Here is a 20,128-nt window from a genome sequence, read left to right as displayed (position 1 = left end):
CTACACTGTTCCCGGAGCCATGAGATGAGGCAGTACCCCAGTTACAGCCTGATTCAGAGACAGGAACTTTTACAAAGATTTTATAAGCCCACAAATAATTGTGGCTTCTCCAGTTTTCTGTCTTCACAGTAGATAGGGTAGGAGGAGAGGTTCCTAGCGCTATCTTTTTTTTTTTTTTAATATTTATTTATTTTCCTTATTATTTTTTTTGGCTGTGTCAGGTCTTAGTTGCAGCACACGGGGTCTTTGTTGAGGCGTGCGGGATTTTTTTGTGACGGCGCAAGGTCTGCTCGGGTTTCTCTCTAGTTGTGGTGTGCGGGTTTCCTCTCTCTAGTTGTGGCACGTGGGCTCTGTAGTTTGCTGCGCGTGGGATCTAGTTGATGTGCGCAAGCTCAATAGTTGTGGTGCATGGGCTTAGTTGCCCCATGGCATGTGGGATTGAACCTGCGTCCCCTGCACTGGAAGGCGGATTCTTTACCACTAGACCACCAAGGAAGTCCCTCCTAGTGCTATCTTGTCTCATCTTTTCCTATCGAAGATTTGCCACTGTACTGTGAAGAAACAAATTACTTCAGTGTTCGTGTCAGTGGGACTGGTCCCTATCAGGGTAGTGCTGGAGATAATATGTGCTATCTAAAATAATTTGTTGGAGTAATAGGAGAACAAAGGAAAGCCACTGGCAGATGTATGGCCATTCAAGCCGGTCATCTTGAGGATCCTGGGCCAAGACTGGGGAAAAAGCGATACAGGAACATTTCCTGCTTAAAGGATCTTTCTCCCTTTTAATTAATGAATACCATCACTCAGTATGCACACTAATGTCATTTCTCAACAATGGAGTGATGTCTATCTTATTTTTACCTACTTTCATCCTGCTTACATTCTTCTTTAATCAAACCAGACCCAGTGCACTTGCTTCTGATATTATTGGCTTATTGTATTTTTCTATGTGCATATCACTCCATTTGTCTGATGGTTTTGATCAAATCCGGACATTCATTTTTCTCTGTTTCCTCACTCACTTAATCCATTTTGCATCTTTCTGCCCTGGTAGGAAAAGATTGCTCAAGTGCGACGGGAATTGATGATGAAGACAAAAGAACACACCAAAAAACTTCATCAGATGAATGATTTATGTATTGAAAAGAAGAAACTTGATTCTCAGCTGAATATTCTACAGAACCAGCAGGTATGTTCCTTTTCTTCAGACCTTTTGTCAGAATTGGGGATGTTCTATAAAGGGAATATCAAGTGCTGGCTTTTAAACAAACCTTGATCTTGGATGTTTCTGGCCCACGTTCCCTGAGGACACTGAGTTTATACCGTTTACATTACAATGAGCCTGAGGGACTAGCTTTACTGTATGCCTAGTCGGTGCCATGAATTCATATAAGTACTAATTAAGGGATTTGCCTTGGCCCTTGGAGAGGTAAGGTTACTTAGGTGTAAATAATGATATCAACATGCTCCCTGAATTTGGTGTCAAACATCCATTTCCAATACAGGTTTACTTCCTTTGACCTAAAGCGGGCCTCCTGAATTATGGGAGGCCACAGGTTACTTATTAAAACACTTGTTACTTTTTAGGGCTTTCAACTTGCTTTTAGATAATGTTTATTGAGGCTAACCTAGTAGTACTTAATACACAGTATGTGGTGGATAATACTTATTTCTAAAGTTTCACCCTAGTTAAGCCTTGCCTTCTAGGGACATAACACATGTATGGCATATTCTGAACTATGTGCTATAATCTTTTAATAGTACCTGCAAAAATGCTGTTTGTTTTTTTTTTTCCTCTTGGTTTTCTTTACTTTGTTTTCTTTAAGCGCCCAGGAAATGTTCTAAGCCAGGGGTTCTCAAAGTGTGGTTCCCTGAAGAACAGCATCTGCCTCGCCTGGGGAACTTGTTAGAAATGCAGATCCTAGGGCTCCACCCAGATCTACAGAATCAGAGGCTCTGTGGGAGGGGTCCAGCAATCCAGAACAAGCCTTCCAGGTGATTCTGCTGCATGCTAGAGCTGAAGAATCACTGGTCTAAGCAAAAGTCCAAAAGAAAGAATGAATAAGAGGCTTTGGGAGGTTTACAACTAAAATAGAGAGGAAGACAAGAATCTGAATATCAAAGGCCCTTTATCCACTAAAGAATTTTTGAGGGAAGAGTCACAGCAGTATTCAAGAGGGGTGATGCCTAGACAGAATCTTCACAGAGTCGTCAGTGAGTAAACATCTGTTGACTTGATGTGCTTTGAACGTCCAGATACTTTGGAGAGGGAAGAGTTTGGAGGCAGATCAGTTGACTGGGAAAGGAAATTAATTGTGTAGGTCTCTTTACATAGTATACCTTTATATATATAGCTTTACATGTATGGTCTCTTTCCATTGGCTGTCTCATTGAATCTTCAAAATACCACTTTCCAAAGCTCCGAGTGGTGAAGTAACGTGCTCATGCGCTCAGAGCTAATGCGTGGGGAAGTGTCTTTTTTTTTTTTTTTTTAACATCTTTATTGGAGTATAATTGCTTTACAACGTTGTGTTAGTTTCTATGTATAACAAAGTGAATCAGCTATACGTATACATATATCCCCATATCTTCTCCCTCTTGCGTCTCCCTCCCACCCTCGCTATCTCACCCCTCTAGGTGGTCACAAAGCACTGAGTTGATCTCCCTGTGCTATGCGGCTGCTTCCCACTTGCTATCTATTTTACATTTGGTAGCGTATATATGTCCATGCCACTCTCTCACTTCGTCCCAGCTTACCCTTCCCCCTCCCCGTGTCCTCAAGTCCATTCTCTACGTCTGCGTCTTTATTCCTGTCCTGCCCCTAGGTTCTTCAGAACCAATTTTTTTTTTTTTAAGATTCCATATATATGTGTTAGCACATGGTATTTTTCTCTTTCTGACTTACTTCACTCTGTATGACAGACTCTAGGTCCATCCACCTCACTACAAATAACTCAGTTTCATTCCTTTTTATGGCTGAGTAATATTCCATTGTATAAATGTGCCACATCATCTTTATCCATTCATCCCTTGATGGACACTTAGGTTGCTTCCATGTCCTGGCTATTGTAAATAGAGCTGCAGTGAATGGGAAGTTTGTTTTTAAACTGAGGGCTGTCTGCCTCCATAGCTATTACTCTTACAACAATCTAGGCTTGGATTGGGATGAAGATGGTAAGGACAAAAAACCAAGGGTCAAAGACATTTCAAAATAAGAAGAGCCAAAATTTGTTTGGATATGGTGAAGACAATGAGGGAAAAGCTAAGGTGACTTCAGAGTGACTGTCTGGACTGACTGGGCATGAGGGGCTGTGCATTTGGCTACAAGTAACCAAAAGCCCCACTTTTGGAGAGTAGCTTAAACAAATAGGGGTGCTTTTCCTCACCTAACAAGAAGTCTGCAGGAGATGACTGAGGGGTTTTAGTTTAGTGGGGCTGTGATGTCAGGGCCAGTATCTCTGTGACTCTCTCAGTGACTGAAGTTTCCTTCAGAGTCACAGACAGCTGCCCCAGCTCTGTGGTTGCTGCCCCAATGCCAGTCTCTTGTGTCCCTTTCATTAAGAAAGCAAATGTCTTCTGCTACGTCTACTTAGCCACTCCCAGCTGGAAAAGAAACTGGCTAAGGTTAGTGTTTAGTTTTCACAGCCCCTGAAGTGAAGGTGGGCAAGGGAGAAGAGGCAAGAAGGTACTGGGTAATGACAACCCCTACTTATGAGGAAGGGCTGCCATAGTAAGTGGGGTAACAGACAGATCCTGGGCTTTTGGCTTCAGGGAACCCGGCTCTCATCCTGCTTCCGGTCCTTAATATTATAGTGACTTGGGCCAGTTCATAAACCTCTGTCAGTTTCTGTATCTTTAAAATTGGGATACCACCACCTGGTTCTGAGTTGTGAGGATCACGTGAGGTCGCAGACACGAAGCACCTGGCACAGAGAAGATACTGGGTGTTATGTCCCTTCCTTTGATGCACGTTCAGATTTATTGAGCATCTACTTATGTAACAAGTTCTAGGGCGGATGCTGGGTAGAGTGGTGAGATCCAGGCCTTCTGGGCTCTATTTCTAAGGCACAGGATCTAGCAAGAAAGATATCAAACAAGCACTTAGGTCAAACCATATGAAACGGCTACTTTTTAGGTTAAAAAATGGTCACATGTCACAAATTTCCAATGGTTCAGTCTAATAGCTACAATGATGTGTGATGGATGATTTGACAGAACATAGAGCAGGAATCCTAACCCAGCCCATGGGGTAAAGAAATCCTCCCTAAAAATGATGTCTGAAACATGAGCAGGAATTGGCTGGGCAGGGGAAGAAATCAGATGAGGGAATAAAGATTTCTTTTTTGGAAAACAAGATATGGGCTGTATAGGAAAAGGAGGTATCTGGCCTTTTAGAATTCCAGCGATGAGCCCTGTAGGGTATGAGTGACTGATAGCTAGCTTAATGAGTTACCCTCTAAAGGGGATTTGCATTTTAAGAGTTGCTTATTAGCTCAAAGGGACACCTTTCCAATGGTAGGATTTCAGTGGAGGACTTGAAGGCTTCTTAAAATCAGGAGCGATGGCTATTTAAGTCAGGCACACCTAAAAGACAAATTAAGACAGGGGTGTTTCCATAGTCCAAATGGTGCTTAAAGCAGGGAGGTGTTTTCTCTCAACAGGGCAACGCCTTCCAGGGCCCCCGGAAAGCAGACACTGTGGCAAGAGAGAAGGTCACTGAATTGATCCACGTCCAGGCCGAAAGGATTCTGGCCTTAAAGGAAGAGGTTGCTCTTTTGCGTAAGAAAGGTGGCCTTGTTCTCCCCCCAATTCACTCTACACAAGAGAATGAATGAAGCCCGTGGGCCCTAAGTTTGCTTTTTTCTCAAATCCAGCCAAGATTTCTGACACTTAATTCAACAGAAGTTCTGTTTCCTTGTCGCCTGCAACAATCCTACTGTTTTAAAGTGAACTTATCTGAAAGTCTAAAACCACATCCAGTCATGTAGTTTTAACAACTTCCCCCCAACTGCTTATCTTAAAACTGACTACAGCACCCAACAGCTACTTATTATTGAACTGAACCATTGCAGATGTGTTTGGAACCAACTGGGTCGAATATGAAGTCTTAGGAGGCTGTTACCTCAAATTGCCAGAAACCGTCGGTAATATATCCCGTTTTAGGAAATTTGTTTTTTGGTTATCTGAATTCTTAGCCATTGGCAAGAAAATCGATCATTCAGCAAACTATGAGAAAACTTCCTTTTCTTGGTCGTTGGATCCTTGGAAAATAAACTTTGATGTTATCAGGTATTCTCTGAGAGGACACAAGAGAAAAAAAACTATTTTGCCAACAATATCTGAGAAAAAGAAATGCAATTTAGAATTCTGACATTGTTAACTTCATAAAGCAGTTATTTGAGGGGTCGGGATTCAGGAAATGCAGACAGAAAGAGCAGAGCAGTTTGCTTTAGACTGGCATAAAGCAAAAAAATAATCAGCTTCCTGAGTCACCCATAGTTTTAGCAAACTCCTCAGCTCTGGGTGGAGCAGAGAAGTGTGTTTGTTTTGCAAAATGGTTAAGAAGGAGGCTCTTCTCTGAACGTTTCTGCAACTCCACCAGTGTTCTAAGTATTTCCTATAGTTTCTCATGTCCTGTGCCGTTTTCTTTCTGTTTCTACTTCAGTCATTTGCTGGTTTTTTGATATAGATCAGGAAGTAATGAAATAGATTCCATCACTGAGAGATCAACTCTAATAATCACTTTTGATTGTACATAACATTTAAACTAATTTGAGAGTATTCTTTTGGTTTGGGGGTAAGTAGTCAGTAGAATTCATCATCTAAGAATGATTTCAGTGATATTTGGATTCCTGTTAGTAATAGAACATAGCACTTTAAATTCCGTGCTCTATGGGTCCATTTTAATGAGCTACTCCCTTGAGGCTTTCCCAGAATATGAATTGGTTACCGAAAAGGAAAGGTAAAGAAGGCAATATTGCACCAATGTAGAAAGTGACCTCAGCAAGGTCAAGTTTTCCTAACCTGTGGCTAGCCTGCTGATCTGCCCCCCAAAATTATAGACAGGACATGGGTTCTTTTGTATGTTGGAATATATATGTATGTTACAGGCGGCCACTTGGCCTATTGTGTCTCTAAGATCCTTTCATTCTCCTATTTGAGAGGTCCAAATAGCTTACTGTTTGTGCCTATCACCACAGAACTCTGATGTAGCAGCTTTTCTACTGGAGAGCACCCTTTATCATCACATTCTCTGCTGTACGCCCTAAACTATGTGTGCCCTTCAAGCACTTCAAAAAAATGTGCTAGTCATAGTTCTGAGTGTTTTACCTACTTATTTATTCCTGCATAAAAAATTACCCCCAAACATAGCTTAAAACAACATTATCTATCTCACCCAGCTTCTGAGGGTCAGGAAGCTGGGAGCTACTTAGCTGGGTGTTTCCAGCTCAGGTCTCTTACGAGGTTGTAGTCAAGCTGTGAGTTGGGGCTGCGTCCATCTGAAGCTTGGCTGGAGCAGGAAGGGCTACTATCAATCACTGGCTGGCTGGCTACGACCCTGAGCGACCGCCTGGATACAGTGGGTGGTCCCGGAGGAGACACTATCCCCTTGTTGTGGTGACAGCTAGGGTAAAAATTACATTATTTTCCTGGGCCTCATTATCAGACAAATGAGAGATCTGGATAAGCTCTGAGGCTTCTTCCCATTCTGAAATCCTGTGATTCTAATTGCAGCAAGAATGAATTTAGTCTATGGAAGAGCCATGTCAAGGATTCCATGTGTCTATCAACTCTCTTAGAGTAAAACCAGTCAGGATTATTACTTTTTCCCAAACTGAACTAGACAAAAATCACTAAAGTTTACAATATTAGGCTTTCATACAGCATGTTTGGGATTTGACAATACAGTTAATTCATTTTGATTTTGAATTAGATAAGAGAGAAAGATGATAGCTTTCATTTCATTTCATTGATCCCAGGCTTAGTCTTGAATCTATAGCATCTGAGTCTTTGGGAGGTTTAATATCAAGCAGGAGAGCACCAGGGTGCAGCCCTGGCTGGGGGTGGATGGAAAGCTGTCCTAGTCTCCTGATCTAACAACTGTTCTCTGCCTCCTGCTGTGCCCTTAGAGAAGGGGGCCTCACCTTTGAAAGAGGCCAAAAATCAGCCTGAGTTACTTGCAGATCAACTGTTAATGCCCCTTGGCTACTTTGAACCCTCGTCCATAGTATCATCAAATCTCAACATTGAAAGGAAAACTGTAGAGTCCAGCCCCTCTGGCAGAACTTCACAGGAAAAGGAGTTACTCATTCCTGCCGACTCAGCCTGTCCTGTTGGGCTGTCCCAAGCCATGAGCTGAACTCCGCACCACCACCAGCTCCTGCCCAACTAGGTCTTACTCTTCCTTTTGATTAATTTATATAGCCATTGCTGACTGAATCCGATTTTTAAAAGGCACTATAATAATTAACCTGAATCTAAAGAAATGCAAGATGCAATGAAACTGAATATCTAAGCTGTTTCATTTTCTAGGCTAAAATTTAAAGGCCTGATGCCTAACCTTTTCCTCCTTTCCTGCAATTGGCTAAAGTAAATATGCACATTTATCTCATTTAACCTGCCTTAGAAGTGCTTTTTCATTCCTAGGCTTTTTTTTTGAGAGCTAAAAGCACTGTTGTCACATAAAACTGCTTTCTGCACAGCACTGGAACCATACCACTTCCATAAAGTTCACCAAAACTTACTTTGCCAACCACTGGTATCATCAAGCATTAAAAAAACAGGGGAGTTTTTTTTTTTTTTTTTTTAAAGCCAATGGGCTAGAAGTTGAGTTATAGCTCAGATCTGAGAGGTGAGATCTGTCCCCCTCCTGGAAGTGACCTCTAGGCCCTTGATGCCAGATTGTGTCTGAAGTCACAATATCTTATTTCTTCTCTTCCCTGCTCTACGTCTCCTTTCCTATCATTTCCATATTCCTACAGTCCTTCATTTCATTTCTTGAAATATTTTTAAAATACTGCTTTTCTGAAAACCATGTTCCAATTTAGCTGCTGGATGGAGAAAGGGTGCAGGAATCTCTTCTGGCCAGCAGAGGGCGCACTTGCCCTAGACCATCAATCACCTCCTGGGGCTTTCCTAGGACTTTATTCAATTTGTGACTGGAGTGTGAAGCTAGGGTCTGCCACTGATGACTCGGAACAGGATTAAGTGTTTCAAGTGGCATTTCATCTGTAACTCAACTTTACTGAAATCTAGAAGGTACATTTCCCTCCTGTAAACAGTTAAAGTGTGGTAGGGCTCTAAGCAAAAAGCTTCAGCCTCCATCTACTTCCACTTGCCCGGACAAAGGGTGATCCTGTGGTTGGACGGCAGTGAGTAAATGTTGATTTTAAACAACTAGTGAGTCAACTGCTCTGGCCACGTCGCTGTGTCTTTGGAAAGAAGGGAAGTGAATTTTACCAGGCACCATATGTTCACCTGTAGCACAGCACTTCACGAAATGGCATTTTGGAGAAAATACTTAGTCTTCAACACACACCTGTATAGAAAAGATGAGTCTCATTCCTTCCGATCTGACCAAAGCTTTACCTCAAGTCCGGTCAGGGAACGGCGAATCTGCTTCTCCTCGCCCACTGTACACTGTGTCCCTCTTGGACTAAACAGTTACCACACATCTGCATTAATGAGAACACAACTGAGAGTCAATATTTAAAAAGACAAAATTAGAAACATTGGCTACCTTTTCCAGATTTCTCCTCGATGGATCTGAAAACATCACAAGTGGATGTTTCTTCAAATACTCAGACTGAATCCTAACATCGAAAGAGAATGCTGACTCTACATGACTAAGCTGTAGGTTACAGGGAAGACTAAACATTTATTTAGACATCACAGTGTTTATTTTTACAGAGCTATGTTGCCACAGATTATTGATTCTGGAAGGTTTGTTAATGCTTATAGTACTATACACATCTTAGTCTAGTCTCACGGGCATCTTGGGAAAACGTTTCCTGTAGCACCAGATCCAGCCACTGTCACGGGTGGCTGCAGCCTCTGATCGCATGGCCCTGGCCCTTCCCTTGCAGTCACTGTGGACAGTGTGCCTAGGAGTCCTCCTTCCACGGGCTTCTCTGTGGGCCTCCTGCAGGGGCCCAGGCAGCGGCGGAGGGTCTAAGGGACGGGCTGGGCTGCCTCCTCAGTCTGTGCTGCTCTTTCCCCGTTGACTCCTGTTCCGTTGCGGCTTCTTTGCTTCCCACCTCAGACCTCAGAGGGGAGGATTCCCTATGTCTCTCCAGAATTATAAAAAACATATACATTTATTTACAAGTGCATAAATATATAAATATGGCTATTATAGAAAAATAAATACCAATTTCCTCTCTTTCTTAAAGAAACAAACAACAATATATAGTGTCTTTCTGGGATATCAGCTTCTGCCTAAATTGTAGGAGGTGGTGTTTCGAAAGACACGTGAACTGGTGGGCTGGGGGAGAGCCGCATCCCAAGTTCCTGCCCTACGTAGGCCCCCACGGGGTGCTGGGGACACCAGTCTCCTCTCCCCGCAGGGCAGGAGTCAGGACTGGCCACCTCTTCAACCGGTACGAGGCCCAAGCAGCACCGGGGCCCTGAGGGGAGAGAAAAGTGGGAAACGTTAGAATCCAGACTGACCAGGAACTAGTGCTCAGCAGTACTGGGTCAGCCTCTCTCTGGGACGGGAGCTGGCTACTGGCTTTAGAGGAGGGACAGAGACCTACAACCACAGCAAGGACAATTACACTCCCTCTAAGTATGGGCCACTTCTTACCCACGTCCCCCCTGCACATTCCAGTGGTGAAAGCGTGGAGACCCTCATGCATCTACCCTGTAACCAGGGGCAGATGAAGTCAGCTGAGCCCAGGAACCGTGCAAGAAAGTTCTGGTCTCTCCAGGTGTGGGCTGCTAGTTCAACCTTCTGCTATGCTTTCTGGCCATGACCATCCCACTCACGACTCACGGCCCCCGATGGAGGGAGTCCCGTGTGGATGCTACTGGGGTCTGGCTCTAGGAGGTACCTGTCTTAGAATTTCATCTCCCAGCGTCTGGGAGCTGCATGTGACCCGGAAGCCACACCGTGGAGGCTAAGAAACACCAGCTAATTCTCTGAGCCAGCCTGTGCCCAGCCAGGTATCAAAAAGATGGGCACAGAGAAGGACAGCGGGCTGGGCGCGCTGTGCACCGAGTCCCTTGGAGGGAAAGTCCTGTGGAAGCACAGAGTTCTGATGATGTGAGAACTTGGCTTAATGATGGATGCGACCTCATTCCTTAATGAAGAGACAAGACCCAACAAAGCAAGGTACTTCAGAGTGATTAGAGAGTGCCTCTTAGTGTGATGAGAGGCGGCGGGAATGTGTGAGTGGCCTTGAAATGCTGAGACCAAGAGGGCTTCCTTCTCTGAAATGGAGAAGTGCCCGTTCTCTCAGCCTTTGAGGACAGAGCTTGCCATGTCGGACCCACCTGACACTCCCCGCAGATCTGCTGGGCCTTCAGCAGGGAAGGAGGTGGCCAGCTCCCCTTTGCACCCCCATCTCGGATATACAAGCTGTGGATGGTCCTCACCAAGCACCGCCTTCAGGGACGGTTCTCGCCCCGCCTGCACGTCACTCCCGCGTTGTGGATGCCTACACTTCACCCCGTCCCCAGCCTGTTCAACTGCCCGCCCTGCCCTCAGCACTGACCTGGGTGGAAAAGAGGGTCCCACGTGGCTTCCAGCCCAGCACCCTGGGGTACACGCCTCATGCCGGGCTGGCCCGTGGCTGCTGGCTGCTCCTGGAGGCGGTGGCAGCCCTGCCGAGGCTGGAGCAGCTGGTGAGCTGAGTCATCGGGCAGTGTGTATAAGAGCGAGCCCTCGTCCGGGTTAGACTTGGGAGCCCTGCATGCACAAAACCAGGCGGAGGGGTGAGGTAGGGGCAGCGTGGGCCTGGATCCCACTGCCCTGGCCGCTCCCGTCTGAGGCAGCAGAGCTGGGCAGGGCTCAGGCGGGGCAGGGGCTGCTCCCCTTTGGACATCAAGAGGTGCCACACCATCGCTTCCACAGGCAGTTCTAGTCTCCTTCCGTTTGACTCCATGCGTGTCCTGAGTATATGAGAGGACGTGGGGCCTATGGGCAGAGCCAGCTGGGCGGGGCTGCTCTGGCCTGAGAAGCGAGGGAGGAACTGCTGAGCAGAAAAGGCATCATAACTGCAAACACAGACCCCCTTAGGCTAAGAGTCCAGGGGAGCAGTTTGTCAGATGAGGGGATCGTGAGGGAAGCACTAGTGCTCACCTCTCAGTGACTGACGCTGGGTTTGAGGAACTAGCGAGAGAGAGCGCGCTGGGGCTCAGGGGTGGAAGGCGGGGAGGGGCCTGGGTACCTGGGGATCTGGTGACTGGGGGGGTCACATCCACTGCCAAGAACGGTCTGCCTCAGCGTGCTGTTGGTGTCATCCTGCTGCCCAAACGAGTAACGAGAGGGTCACATCAGAGAGTCCGGGGAACGTCCCCATTCGTTGTTGAGCAGGCCCAGCAGCCCGGGATTAGAGGCTAGAAGGGAGGGAGCCTCAGGAGGTGGCCCGGCCACGCCCTCCATGGTGACCCGTCCCTGCGCGCCCACACCCCCAGAACTGCGTTACCTGCTGAAGCTCCCCTGGGCGGCGCTGCTGAGGCTTCATGCCCGGGTAGCCCATGGCAGCTGCAGGGCGGGCCCTGTTCACATGTACCCCGTTGGTACAGGCCCGTCCGCTGGTGCCACTGAGGTAGGGCTGCCCATTGGCCCGGTGGCCTGGGAGCCCTCCTAGTGGTACCATAGTGTATTGGCAGGAGGAGGGCAGAAGGGCACTTCGAGGAAAACCCAGGTCTGTTGTATGTTCTGGAAGAACAGAAGGATAGAGCTGTGCTTAGGTCTAGGAGGCCTGGGGCAGCTTGAAAAAGTCCCACGTGAACCTCAGAAAACTCCTGAGGACTTAAGGTCAAATGAGGTGGGCAGGGAGCTGACATTGCGCCAGGGGAGAGAATATTCTCTCTCTCGGAAAATTCTTCCTGTCACCCACTTCTTCCTAACATCTAGACGTTTTTTTTGCAGTAGGGAGAGGAGACACAGGATCAGGATTTGGGAGAATGAAGTGGCAAGTGAACAGAAGGAGCAATATTTAATGAAGCAAGTTGACCAGATGTGTTGCCATCTGAAGCAGAAATTAGTGGATAAATCAGATTAACCCAGGATTAGGGGGAAAGCTCAAGGGAGCCACAGACCCAAAGAAGCAGGAAGAGGCAGGGTCAACTGAAAGTATGAGTACGTGGTCAGAGCTTGAGACAGTAAAAGAACACAGAGCCAGCTAAGTGCTGAGCTCCAGGGATGCAGAGAACACAGACTAACTCCCACTTCATCCTCTCCATCTGCCAAGGTCTATGAGCCGAAGGGAAGGCCCCACCTGTGAGCGTTCTCCGACTCTCTCCAAGCCCTCTGGGGGATGCACCAGGACCTTGAGCTCCCATGAGTGTGAAGCAGGGCGCCTGGGATCCTGCCCTGGGCAGAGGCCTCCTTAGGGACTGGGAGACCCCTCCTCCCCTCACCCCCGCCCCAGGTTCCTTCCCCTTGGTGTTGAAGAGGATCATCCACTCACTTTGCTTAGACCAGGCCCTCCACAAGCAGAAGGGGATGAAGGCAACGATGATGAGGACGATGGAGCCCAGGACGACCCCGACAATCAGGTAGGGCAGGTCACTGGAGCGGGCCACCATGGCCCCTGTGCCCACCGGCCGCTCTATGGTTTCATGGGGTGGTAGCTGAGGTGGGGCCAGAGTTGGGGGTGGGAGTCGACCAGGCTGACCAGAAGACTTCCGGGCTGTTAATTGGGACAAAACTCACTTCAGCCTCTATTTCTTTGATATTTCTTTCATGAAAAATAGGAAAACAATATCCTGATTCCATGGGTGTGAGAAATGGGGTCAAACTTATAAGACAGGGCCTTTGGTAGATGAGTGTGGTGTCCAAGCTCAGCACGAAACTGACATCTAATGTGAAATTGGGCGTCGCTGAAGAGACTTGAGCCTCATACTTCAAAAAACACCCTGAGATATTTGTGGACCAAGCACTAGGGGCAGACTGGGTCTTTGGGGGCAGAAGTGGTGTAGGGGTTTTCTAGAAGCATAGCTGGGGAACTTTTGGAAGAAAATATAAAAAGTACATGAAACCAAAAAGAACTGGGAATGGAAGAACTTCCCTGTGAATTTGCTATTCCTGGGCGCATCGAGAGATGTGAAGTTCTAGGTCTCAGCTGGGGTGCAGAGCAGGGAGATGGGGTTCAGGGCTCACTAGGACTGACAGTGCTAGAGAAATGCCAATCCAAAAGTTTACGAGGTGGCAACCTCGGCATCTGGCTTTTGCTGTTATCAGGATGTATCTGACGTTGTTAACTCCGTTTCGCAGCCGTCCTCCCTCTTGACTTTCTGACACGACAGTCTTCTGGGTTTCCCGTAACCTCTCTGACTGCTGCTGCTTACATTTCTCTCTTCTTGCCCTCTTCTTCCTGTCTTTGCCTCAGACACTGAGAAGTCCTCCTGGTCCCTCTCAGTCTACACTGTCTTCTTCTTCCCTCTATTCCCATGATTTCAGCCTACATCCCAGTGACCGCCAAATACCCTTACCCAGGGTCCTCCCTGGGCAGGAGACCTGCTTCCCTCACGGGACACTTGCATTTCAACGTCTCAGAAGAATCAGACTCAGGTACGCCTCCAAGTGGTTCACGTTGTTCCTTTCTTGTGGAAGCGAGTTCCCTGCTGGCTTTCCCCATTTCAATAAATGGCACCACCACCTGTGTGGTTCTTCAAGCTCGGAACCTCAAGGTTTAGGCTGAACTCCTTTCACTCTCTACCAGCCTCAACACACTATCAGTCCCTGGTCCTCCCTACGCTCCCTCAGAAAAGAGGCTCAAACCCACCCCTTCTCTTCACCTTTCCTTCAAAGCCCCGGTCCTCTCCCCTCAGCCCATTCCTGCATAGTCACCAGTGACCCTTCCTGACAAACAAATCCAACAATGACCCTTCTCCACCTCACAGCCCACAGGGTCCCTGATGCCCTTGGCCTCTTCCCTGAGCACTTCCCTCTCTCATCCTTCTAGTGCCACATACTCCCACCACGTGGAGCTACGTGAAGGCTTGTCCTATTCCCCAGGCCACTCCCTCCACCCTGCTGAAGGTTCAGTCCTTCCAGAAGACCAATGTGAAGGCTGTGTGAAGTCTCTGTTCTTTGCCCCGGGCACTCTGTGTGTCCCCTGACACAGGCCTGCTGGCTGTGTGTGCATCTGCCCCTTCACTCCACTGTACGTGACAGAAGAGGGCAGGAAGAGCACACGGGAGAGAGAATGTTGCCATGACAGGAAAATGGATTGTTTTCTTGGCTCCATCCCTGTTCCTTTGGGATCTTCTCCTGATCACATTTTTTTGCAATACACCTTTCAGTATTTGCAAAATGGAAATGATATCTATCCACTTGACCAATGTGCAAAAATTAAGTTATTATATGAATATATTTAACGTGTTTTAGTTCAGGGAAAGAGTCTGGGCTTGTAGTTAGAAAAACTTGGCCCAAAGTGTGCTCCACCTTGACCAGGTGACCTTGGTCAAGGTATAGCATGTCCTGATGCTCAGTTTCTTTCTTTTCCCATGGGGTTGTAGTTAAATTAAGTAAACTAACCAATGTGAGTACCAAATGTTACTCTAGGAATAAAGTGTTTATAGAAAGCTCCCAACTTAAGAGTGGGTTCTAACCCATGAGTTCATGTGTGAGTTAATTCCCAAGCTCCATGAAACCGTCATGATGGCAGCCCACTCGTACTTAATACGAAGCACAGGCAAAGGAAGAGAAGGGTTAAGATGACAAAGTTTGGGGATACTTGGAAAATAAGGAGTCATTCTGGAGAATAGATACCCAGCATGGCACACAGAGCAGTGACTTTGCCCTAGTCTGCTGGGAGGAGAGCAAGAGGAGATCAGAGAACCCAAAGAGATCACCTTTGGTTTCACAGATCATCACGTTGCTGAACTCACTCTCCCCTCCTTCGTTGAAGCACTGCATCTTAATGTCATAGGAGGTCTCTGGCTGCAGGTGGCTGATGGAGTGCCAGTATCTATCCCCTGGGAAAGACAGAGAGAGAGCCAGCGTGATGATTATGCATGTGGCTTGCTTGGCCCCCACTGGAGGCAATGTTCTAGGTGCCCACCCATGTTCCTGTTGTTCCATCACCATGGAACGAAGCATGTGGGTTTATGAACTCAATGACCCCAAGTGTGTCAAGAAAGAGCCAACGATGTGGGGCAGGCCAGCCCACATTTTCTACTTTCACCAACTCCTAGAGCCCCTTGCCAACAGAGAAAACTATCTCACACACGTGTTTCTCACCTTCCACCATATCCTTCTTGTAGTCACTATCATTGTCACTGTCCGTGGGTCGGTAATAGATATAAAAGCCATGGATTGGGGTGTTGTTGTTACTTGCTGGAATATACTACAGGGAAGAAAGAAGAAACAAGTTGACAATGGAGCAGAGAAATCATTGTGTGAGCAGAACCACTGGTGGATGGAAATTTTACCCTGGCCTAGAGTTTAAAACTCACTGGAGACCCCGACCAGGGGTTGGGCCTGGGCCTCCAGGGTGGGGACATAGAGTCCAGGATGCTGGAACACCAGAGAATTCCTGGGCCCAGGGAATATTAATTGGCGTGCGTGTTCCTGAAGATATCCATATCAACACCAAGACCCGACCCCACACAACTGCCTGCAGGCTTCAGTGCTAAACACCTCACACCAAACAACCAGCAAGACAGGAACACAGGCCCATCCATCAGTAGACAGGCTGCCTAAAGTTGTACTAATTTCACAGACACTGCAAAACATACCACCTGATGCAGCCCTGCCCATCAGAGGGAAAAGACTCAACTCCACCCAACAGAGCACGGGCACCAGGCGCTCCCACCAGGAAGCCTGCACAAGCCCCTGGACGAACCTCACCCACCAGGGCACAGTCAACAGAAACAAGAAGAACTACGACCTGCAGCCTGCAGAAAGAAGACCATAAACAAAGCAGGTTAGACAAAATGAAACGACAGAGAAATACTCTGCAGACAAAGGAGCAAGGTAAACTCCCAGAAGACCAAATAAATGAAGAGGAAATAGGCAAGCTGTCTGAAAAAGAATTCAGAGCAATGATAATAAAGATGATCCAAGATCTAGGAAATAGAATGCAGAAAATACAAGAAACATTTAACAAGGACCTACAAGAACTAAAGAACAAACAATCAGTGATGAACAACACAATAACTGAAATGAAAAATACATATGAAGGAATCAACAGCAGAATAACCAAGGCAGAAAAACGAATAAGTGAGCTGGAAGATAGAATGGTGGAGTTAACTGCCAAGGAACAGAATAAAGAAAAAAGAATGAAAAGAATTGAGGACAGTCTAAGAGACCTCTGGGACAACATCGAACACACCAACATTTGAATTATAGGGGTCCCAGAAGAAGACAAGGAAGGGAAAGGGCCAAGAAAATATTCGAAGAGATTATAGTTGAAAACTTCCCTAACATGGGAAAAGAAATAGTCAATCAAGTCTAGGAAGCACAGAGAGTTCCATACAGGATAAACCCAAGGAGAAACACGTCGAGACACACATTAATCAAACTAACAAAAATTAAATACAAAGAAAAAATATTAAAAGCAGCAAGGGAAAAGCAACAAATAACCTACAAGGGAATCCCCATAAGGTTATCAGCTGATTTTTCATCAGAAATTTTGCAGGCCAGAAGGGAACGGCAAGACATATCTTAAAGTGATGAAAGGGAAAAACCTACAACCAAGATTACTCTACCCAGCAAGGATCTCATTCAGAATCAACAAAGAAATCAAAAGCTTTACAGACAAGCAAAAGCTAAGAGAATTCAGCACCACCAAACCAGCTCTACAGCAAATGCTAAAGGAACTTCTCTGGGAGGGAAACACAAGAAGAAAAAAAAAGACCTACAAGAATAAACCCAAAACAATGAAGAAAATGGTAATAGGAACATACATATCTATAATTACCTTAAATGTAAATGGATTAAATGCCCCAACCAAGAGACACAGACTGGCCGAATGGATACAAAAACAAGACCCATATATATGCTGTCTACAAGAGACCCACTTCAGACCTAGGGACACATACAGACTGAAAGTGAGGGGATGGAAAAGGATATTCCATGCAAATGGGAATCAAAAAAGCTGGAGTAGCAATACTCATATCAGACAAGATAGACTTTAAAATAAAGACTATTGCAAGAGACAAGGAAGGACACTACATAATGATCAAAGGATCAATCCAAGAAGAAGATATAACAACTGTAAATATCTATACTCCCAACATAGAAACACCTCAATACATAAGGCAAATGCTAACAGTCATAAAAGGAGAAATCAACAGTAACACAATAATAGTGGGGGACTTTAACCCTCCACTTACACCAATGGACAGATCATACAAAATGAAAATAAATAAAGAAACACAAGCTTTAAATGACACATTAGACAAGATGGGCTTAATTGATATTTATAGGACATTCCACCCGAAAGTGGCAGAATACACTTTCTTCTCAAGTGCTCATGGAACATTCTCCAGGATAGATCACATCTTGGGTCACCAATCAAGCCTTGGTAAATTTAAGAAAACTGAAATCATAGTCAGCATCTTTTGCAACCACAATGCTCTGAGATTAGAAATCAATTATGAGAAAAAAACTGCAAAAAATACAAACACGTGGAGGCTAAACAATATGCTACTAAATAACCAAGAGGTCACTGAAGAAATTAAAGAGGAAATCAAAAAATACCTAGAAACAAATGACAATGAAAAGGCGATGACCCAAAATCTATGGGATGCAGCAAAAGCAGTTCTACGAGGGAAGTTTATAGCAATACAATCTTACCTCAAGAAACAAGAAACATCTCAAATAAACAACCTAACCTTACACCTAAAGCAACTAGAGAAAGAAGAACAAACAAAACCCAAAGTTAGTAGAAGGAAAGAAATCATAAAGATCAGAGCAGAAATAAAAAGAAATGAAGGAAACGATAGCAAAGATCAATAAAACTAAAAGCTGGTTCTTTGAGAAGATAAACAAAATTGATAAACCATTAGCCAGACTCATCAAGAAAAAAAGGGAGAGGACTCAAATCAGTAAAATTAGAAATGAAAAGGAGAAGTTACAACTGACACCATAGAAATACAAAGGATTGTAAGAGAGTACTACAAGCAACTATATGCCAATAAAATGGACAACCTGGATGAAATGGACAAATTCTTAGAAAAGTACAACCTTCCAAGACTGAACCAAGAAGAAATAGAAAATATGAACAGACCAATCACGAGTAATAAAATTGAAACTGTGATTAAAAATCTTCCAACAGGGCTTCCCTGGTGGCGCAGTGGTTGAGAATCTGCCTGCTAATGCAGGGGACACGGGTTCAAGCCCTGGTCTGGGAGGATCCCACATGCCACGGAGCAGCTGGGCCCGTGAGCCACAACTACTGAGCCTGCGTGTCTGGAGCCTGTGCCCCGCAACGGGAGGGGACGCGATAGTGAAAGGCCCGCGCACCGCGATGAAGAGCGGTCCCCGCACCGCGATGAGGAGTGGCCCCCGCTTGCCGCAACTAGAGAAAGCCCTCGCACGAACCGAAGACCCAACACAGTCAAAAATAAATAAATAAATAAATAAATAAAGTAGCTATAAGAGCACCCAAGCCCTTACATAAAAAAAAAAAAAAAAAAAAAATCTTCCAACAAGCAGAAGTTCAGGACCAGATGACTTCACAGGTGAATTCTGTAAGACATTCAGAGAAGAATTAACACCTATCCTTCTCAAACTCTTCCAAAAAATTGCAGAGGATGGAACACTCCCAAACTCATTCTATGAGACTACCATCACCCTGATACCAAAACCAGACAAAGATATCACAAAAATAGAAAACTACAGGCAGTATCACTGATGAACACAGATGCAAAAATCCTCAACGAAGTACTAGTGAACAGAATCCGACAGCACATTAAAAGGATCATACACCATGATCAAGTGGGGTTTATCCCAGGGATGCAAGGATTCTTCAAAAACGCAAATCAATCAGTGTGCTACACCATATTAATAAATTAAAGAATAAAAACCATATGATCATCTCAATAGATGCAGAAAAAGCTTTTGACAAAATTGAGTACTGATTTATGATAAAAAAACTCTCCAGAAAGTGGGCATAGAGGGAACCTACCTCAACATAATAAAGGCCATATATGACAAACCCACAGTAAACATTATTCTCAATGGTGAAAAGTTGAAAGCATTTCCTCTAAGGTCAGGAACAAGACAAGGATGTCCACTCTTGCTACTATTATTCAACGTAGTTTTGGAAGTCCTAGCCACGGCAATCAGAGAAGAAAAAGAAATAAAAGGAATCCAAATTGGAAAAGAAGAAGTAAAACTGTCACTGTGTGCAGATGACATGATACTATACATAGAAAATCCTAAAGATGCCACCAGAAAACTACTAGAGCTAATCAATGAATTTGGTAAAGTTGCAGGATACAAAATTAATACACACAAATCTCTTGCATTCCTATACACTAACAACGAAAAGGCAGAAAGAGAAATTAAGGAAACAATCCCATTTACGACTGCAAAAAAAGAATAAAATACCTAGGAATAAACCTACCTAAGGAGGCAAAAGACCTGTACTCAGAGAACTATAAAGCACTGATGAAAGAAATCAAAGATGACATAAACAGATGGAGAGATATACCATGTTCTTGGATTGGAAGAATCAATATTGTGAAAATGACTATACTACCCAAAGCAATCTACAGATTCAATGCAATCCCTATCAAATTACCAGTGGCAATTTCACAGAACTAGAACAAAAAATTTTACAATTTGTTTGGAAATACAAAAGACCCCGAATAGCCAAAGCAATCTTGAGAACAATGAAGCTGGAGGAATCAGGCTCCCTGACTTCAGACTAGACTACAAAGCTACAGTAATCAAAAAAAGTATAATACTGGCACAAAAACAGAAATATAGATCAATGGAACAGGA

At 45.1% G+C, this 20,128-nt stretch overlaps 2 protein-coding genes across 17 annotated transcripts in view; one reads left to right on the top strand and one right to left on the bottom strand.

The window, feature by feature from the left end:
• Window positions 1-6,314, top strand: part of CFAP44 (cilia and flagella associated protein 44) — a 126,421-nt gene extending 120,107 nt beyond the window's left edge. For all 4 annotated transcript variants that reach the window (XM_082394611.1, XM_082394612.1, XM_082394609.1 and 1 more), the window contains 2 exons: window positions 1,055-1,189; window positions 4,662-6,314. In XM_082394611.1, the coding sequence (XP_082250737.1) occupies window positions 1,055-1,189; window positions 4,662-4,835 (309 nt within the window). In that variant the 3' untranslated portion in view covers window positions 4,836-6,314. The remainder of the gene's footprint in view (window positions 1-1,054; window positions 1,190-4,661) is intronic.
• A 2,563-nt stretch (window positions 6,315-8,877) lies between these two features.
• The window catches only part of BOC (BOC cell adhesion associated, oncogene regulated), an 86,026-nt gene continuing 74,775 nt past the window's right edge, over window positions 8,878-20,128 (bottom strand). For 11 of the 13 annotated variants that reach the window (XM_082394657.1, XM_082394655.1, XM_082394647.1 and 8 more), the window contains 7 exons: window positions 15,416-15,521; window positions 15,028-15,150; window positions 12,639-12,860; window positions 11,649-11,884; window positions 11,391-11,467; window positions 10,716-10,909; window positions 8,878-9,626 (listed from right to left, as the gene is read on the bottom strand). In XM_082394657.1, coding sequence (XP_082250783.1) covers window positions 9,439-9,626; window positions 10,716-10,909; window positions 11,391-11,467; window positions 11,649-11,884; window positions 12,639-12,860; window positions 15,028-15,150; window positions 15,416-15,521 — 1,146 coding nt within the window. In that variant the 3' untranslated portion in view covers window positions 8,878-9,438. Of the gene's footprint in view, window positions 9,627-10,715; window positions 10,910-11,390; window positions 11,560-11,648; window positions 11,885-12,638; window positions 12,861-15,027; window positions 15,151-15,415; window positions 15,522-20,128 lie in introns of those variants that run through there. The other 2 variants (XM_082394648.1, XM_082394651.1) reach the window with 2 other exon arrangements.

Source organism: Balaenoptera borealis (assembly GCF_965194805.1).
Source record: "Balaenoptera borealis genome assembly, chromosome: 5".
NCBI lineage: Eukaryota > Metazoa > Chordata > Mammalia > Artiodactyla > Balaenopteridae > Balaenoptera > Balaenoptera borealis.
The sequence above is the reverse complement of the archived record's forward strand: the minus strand, read 5'-3'. Positions and strand labels throughout refer to the sequence as shown.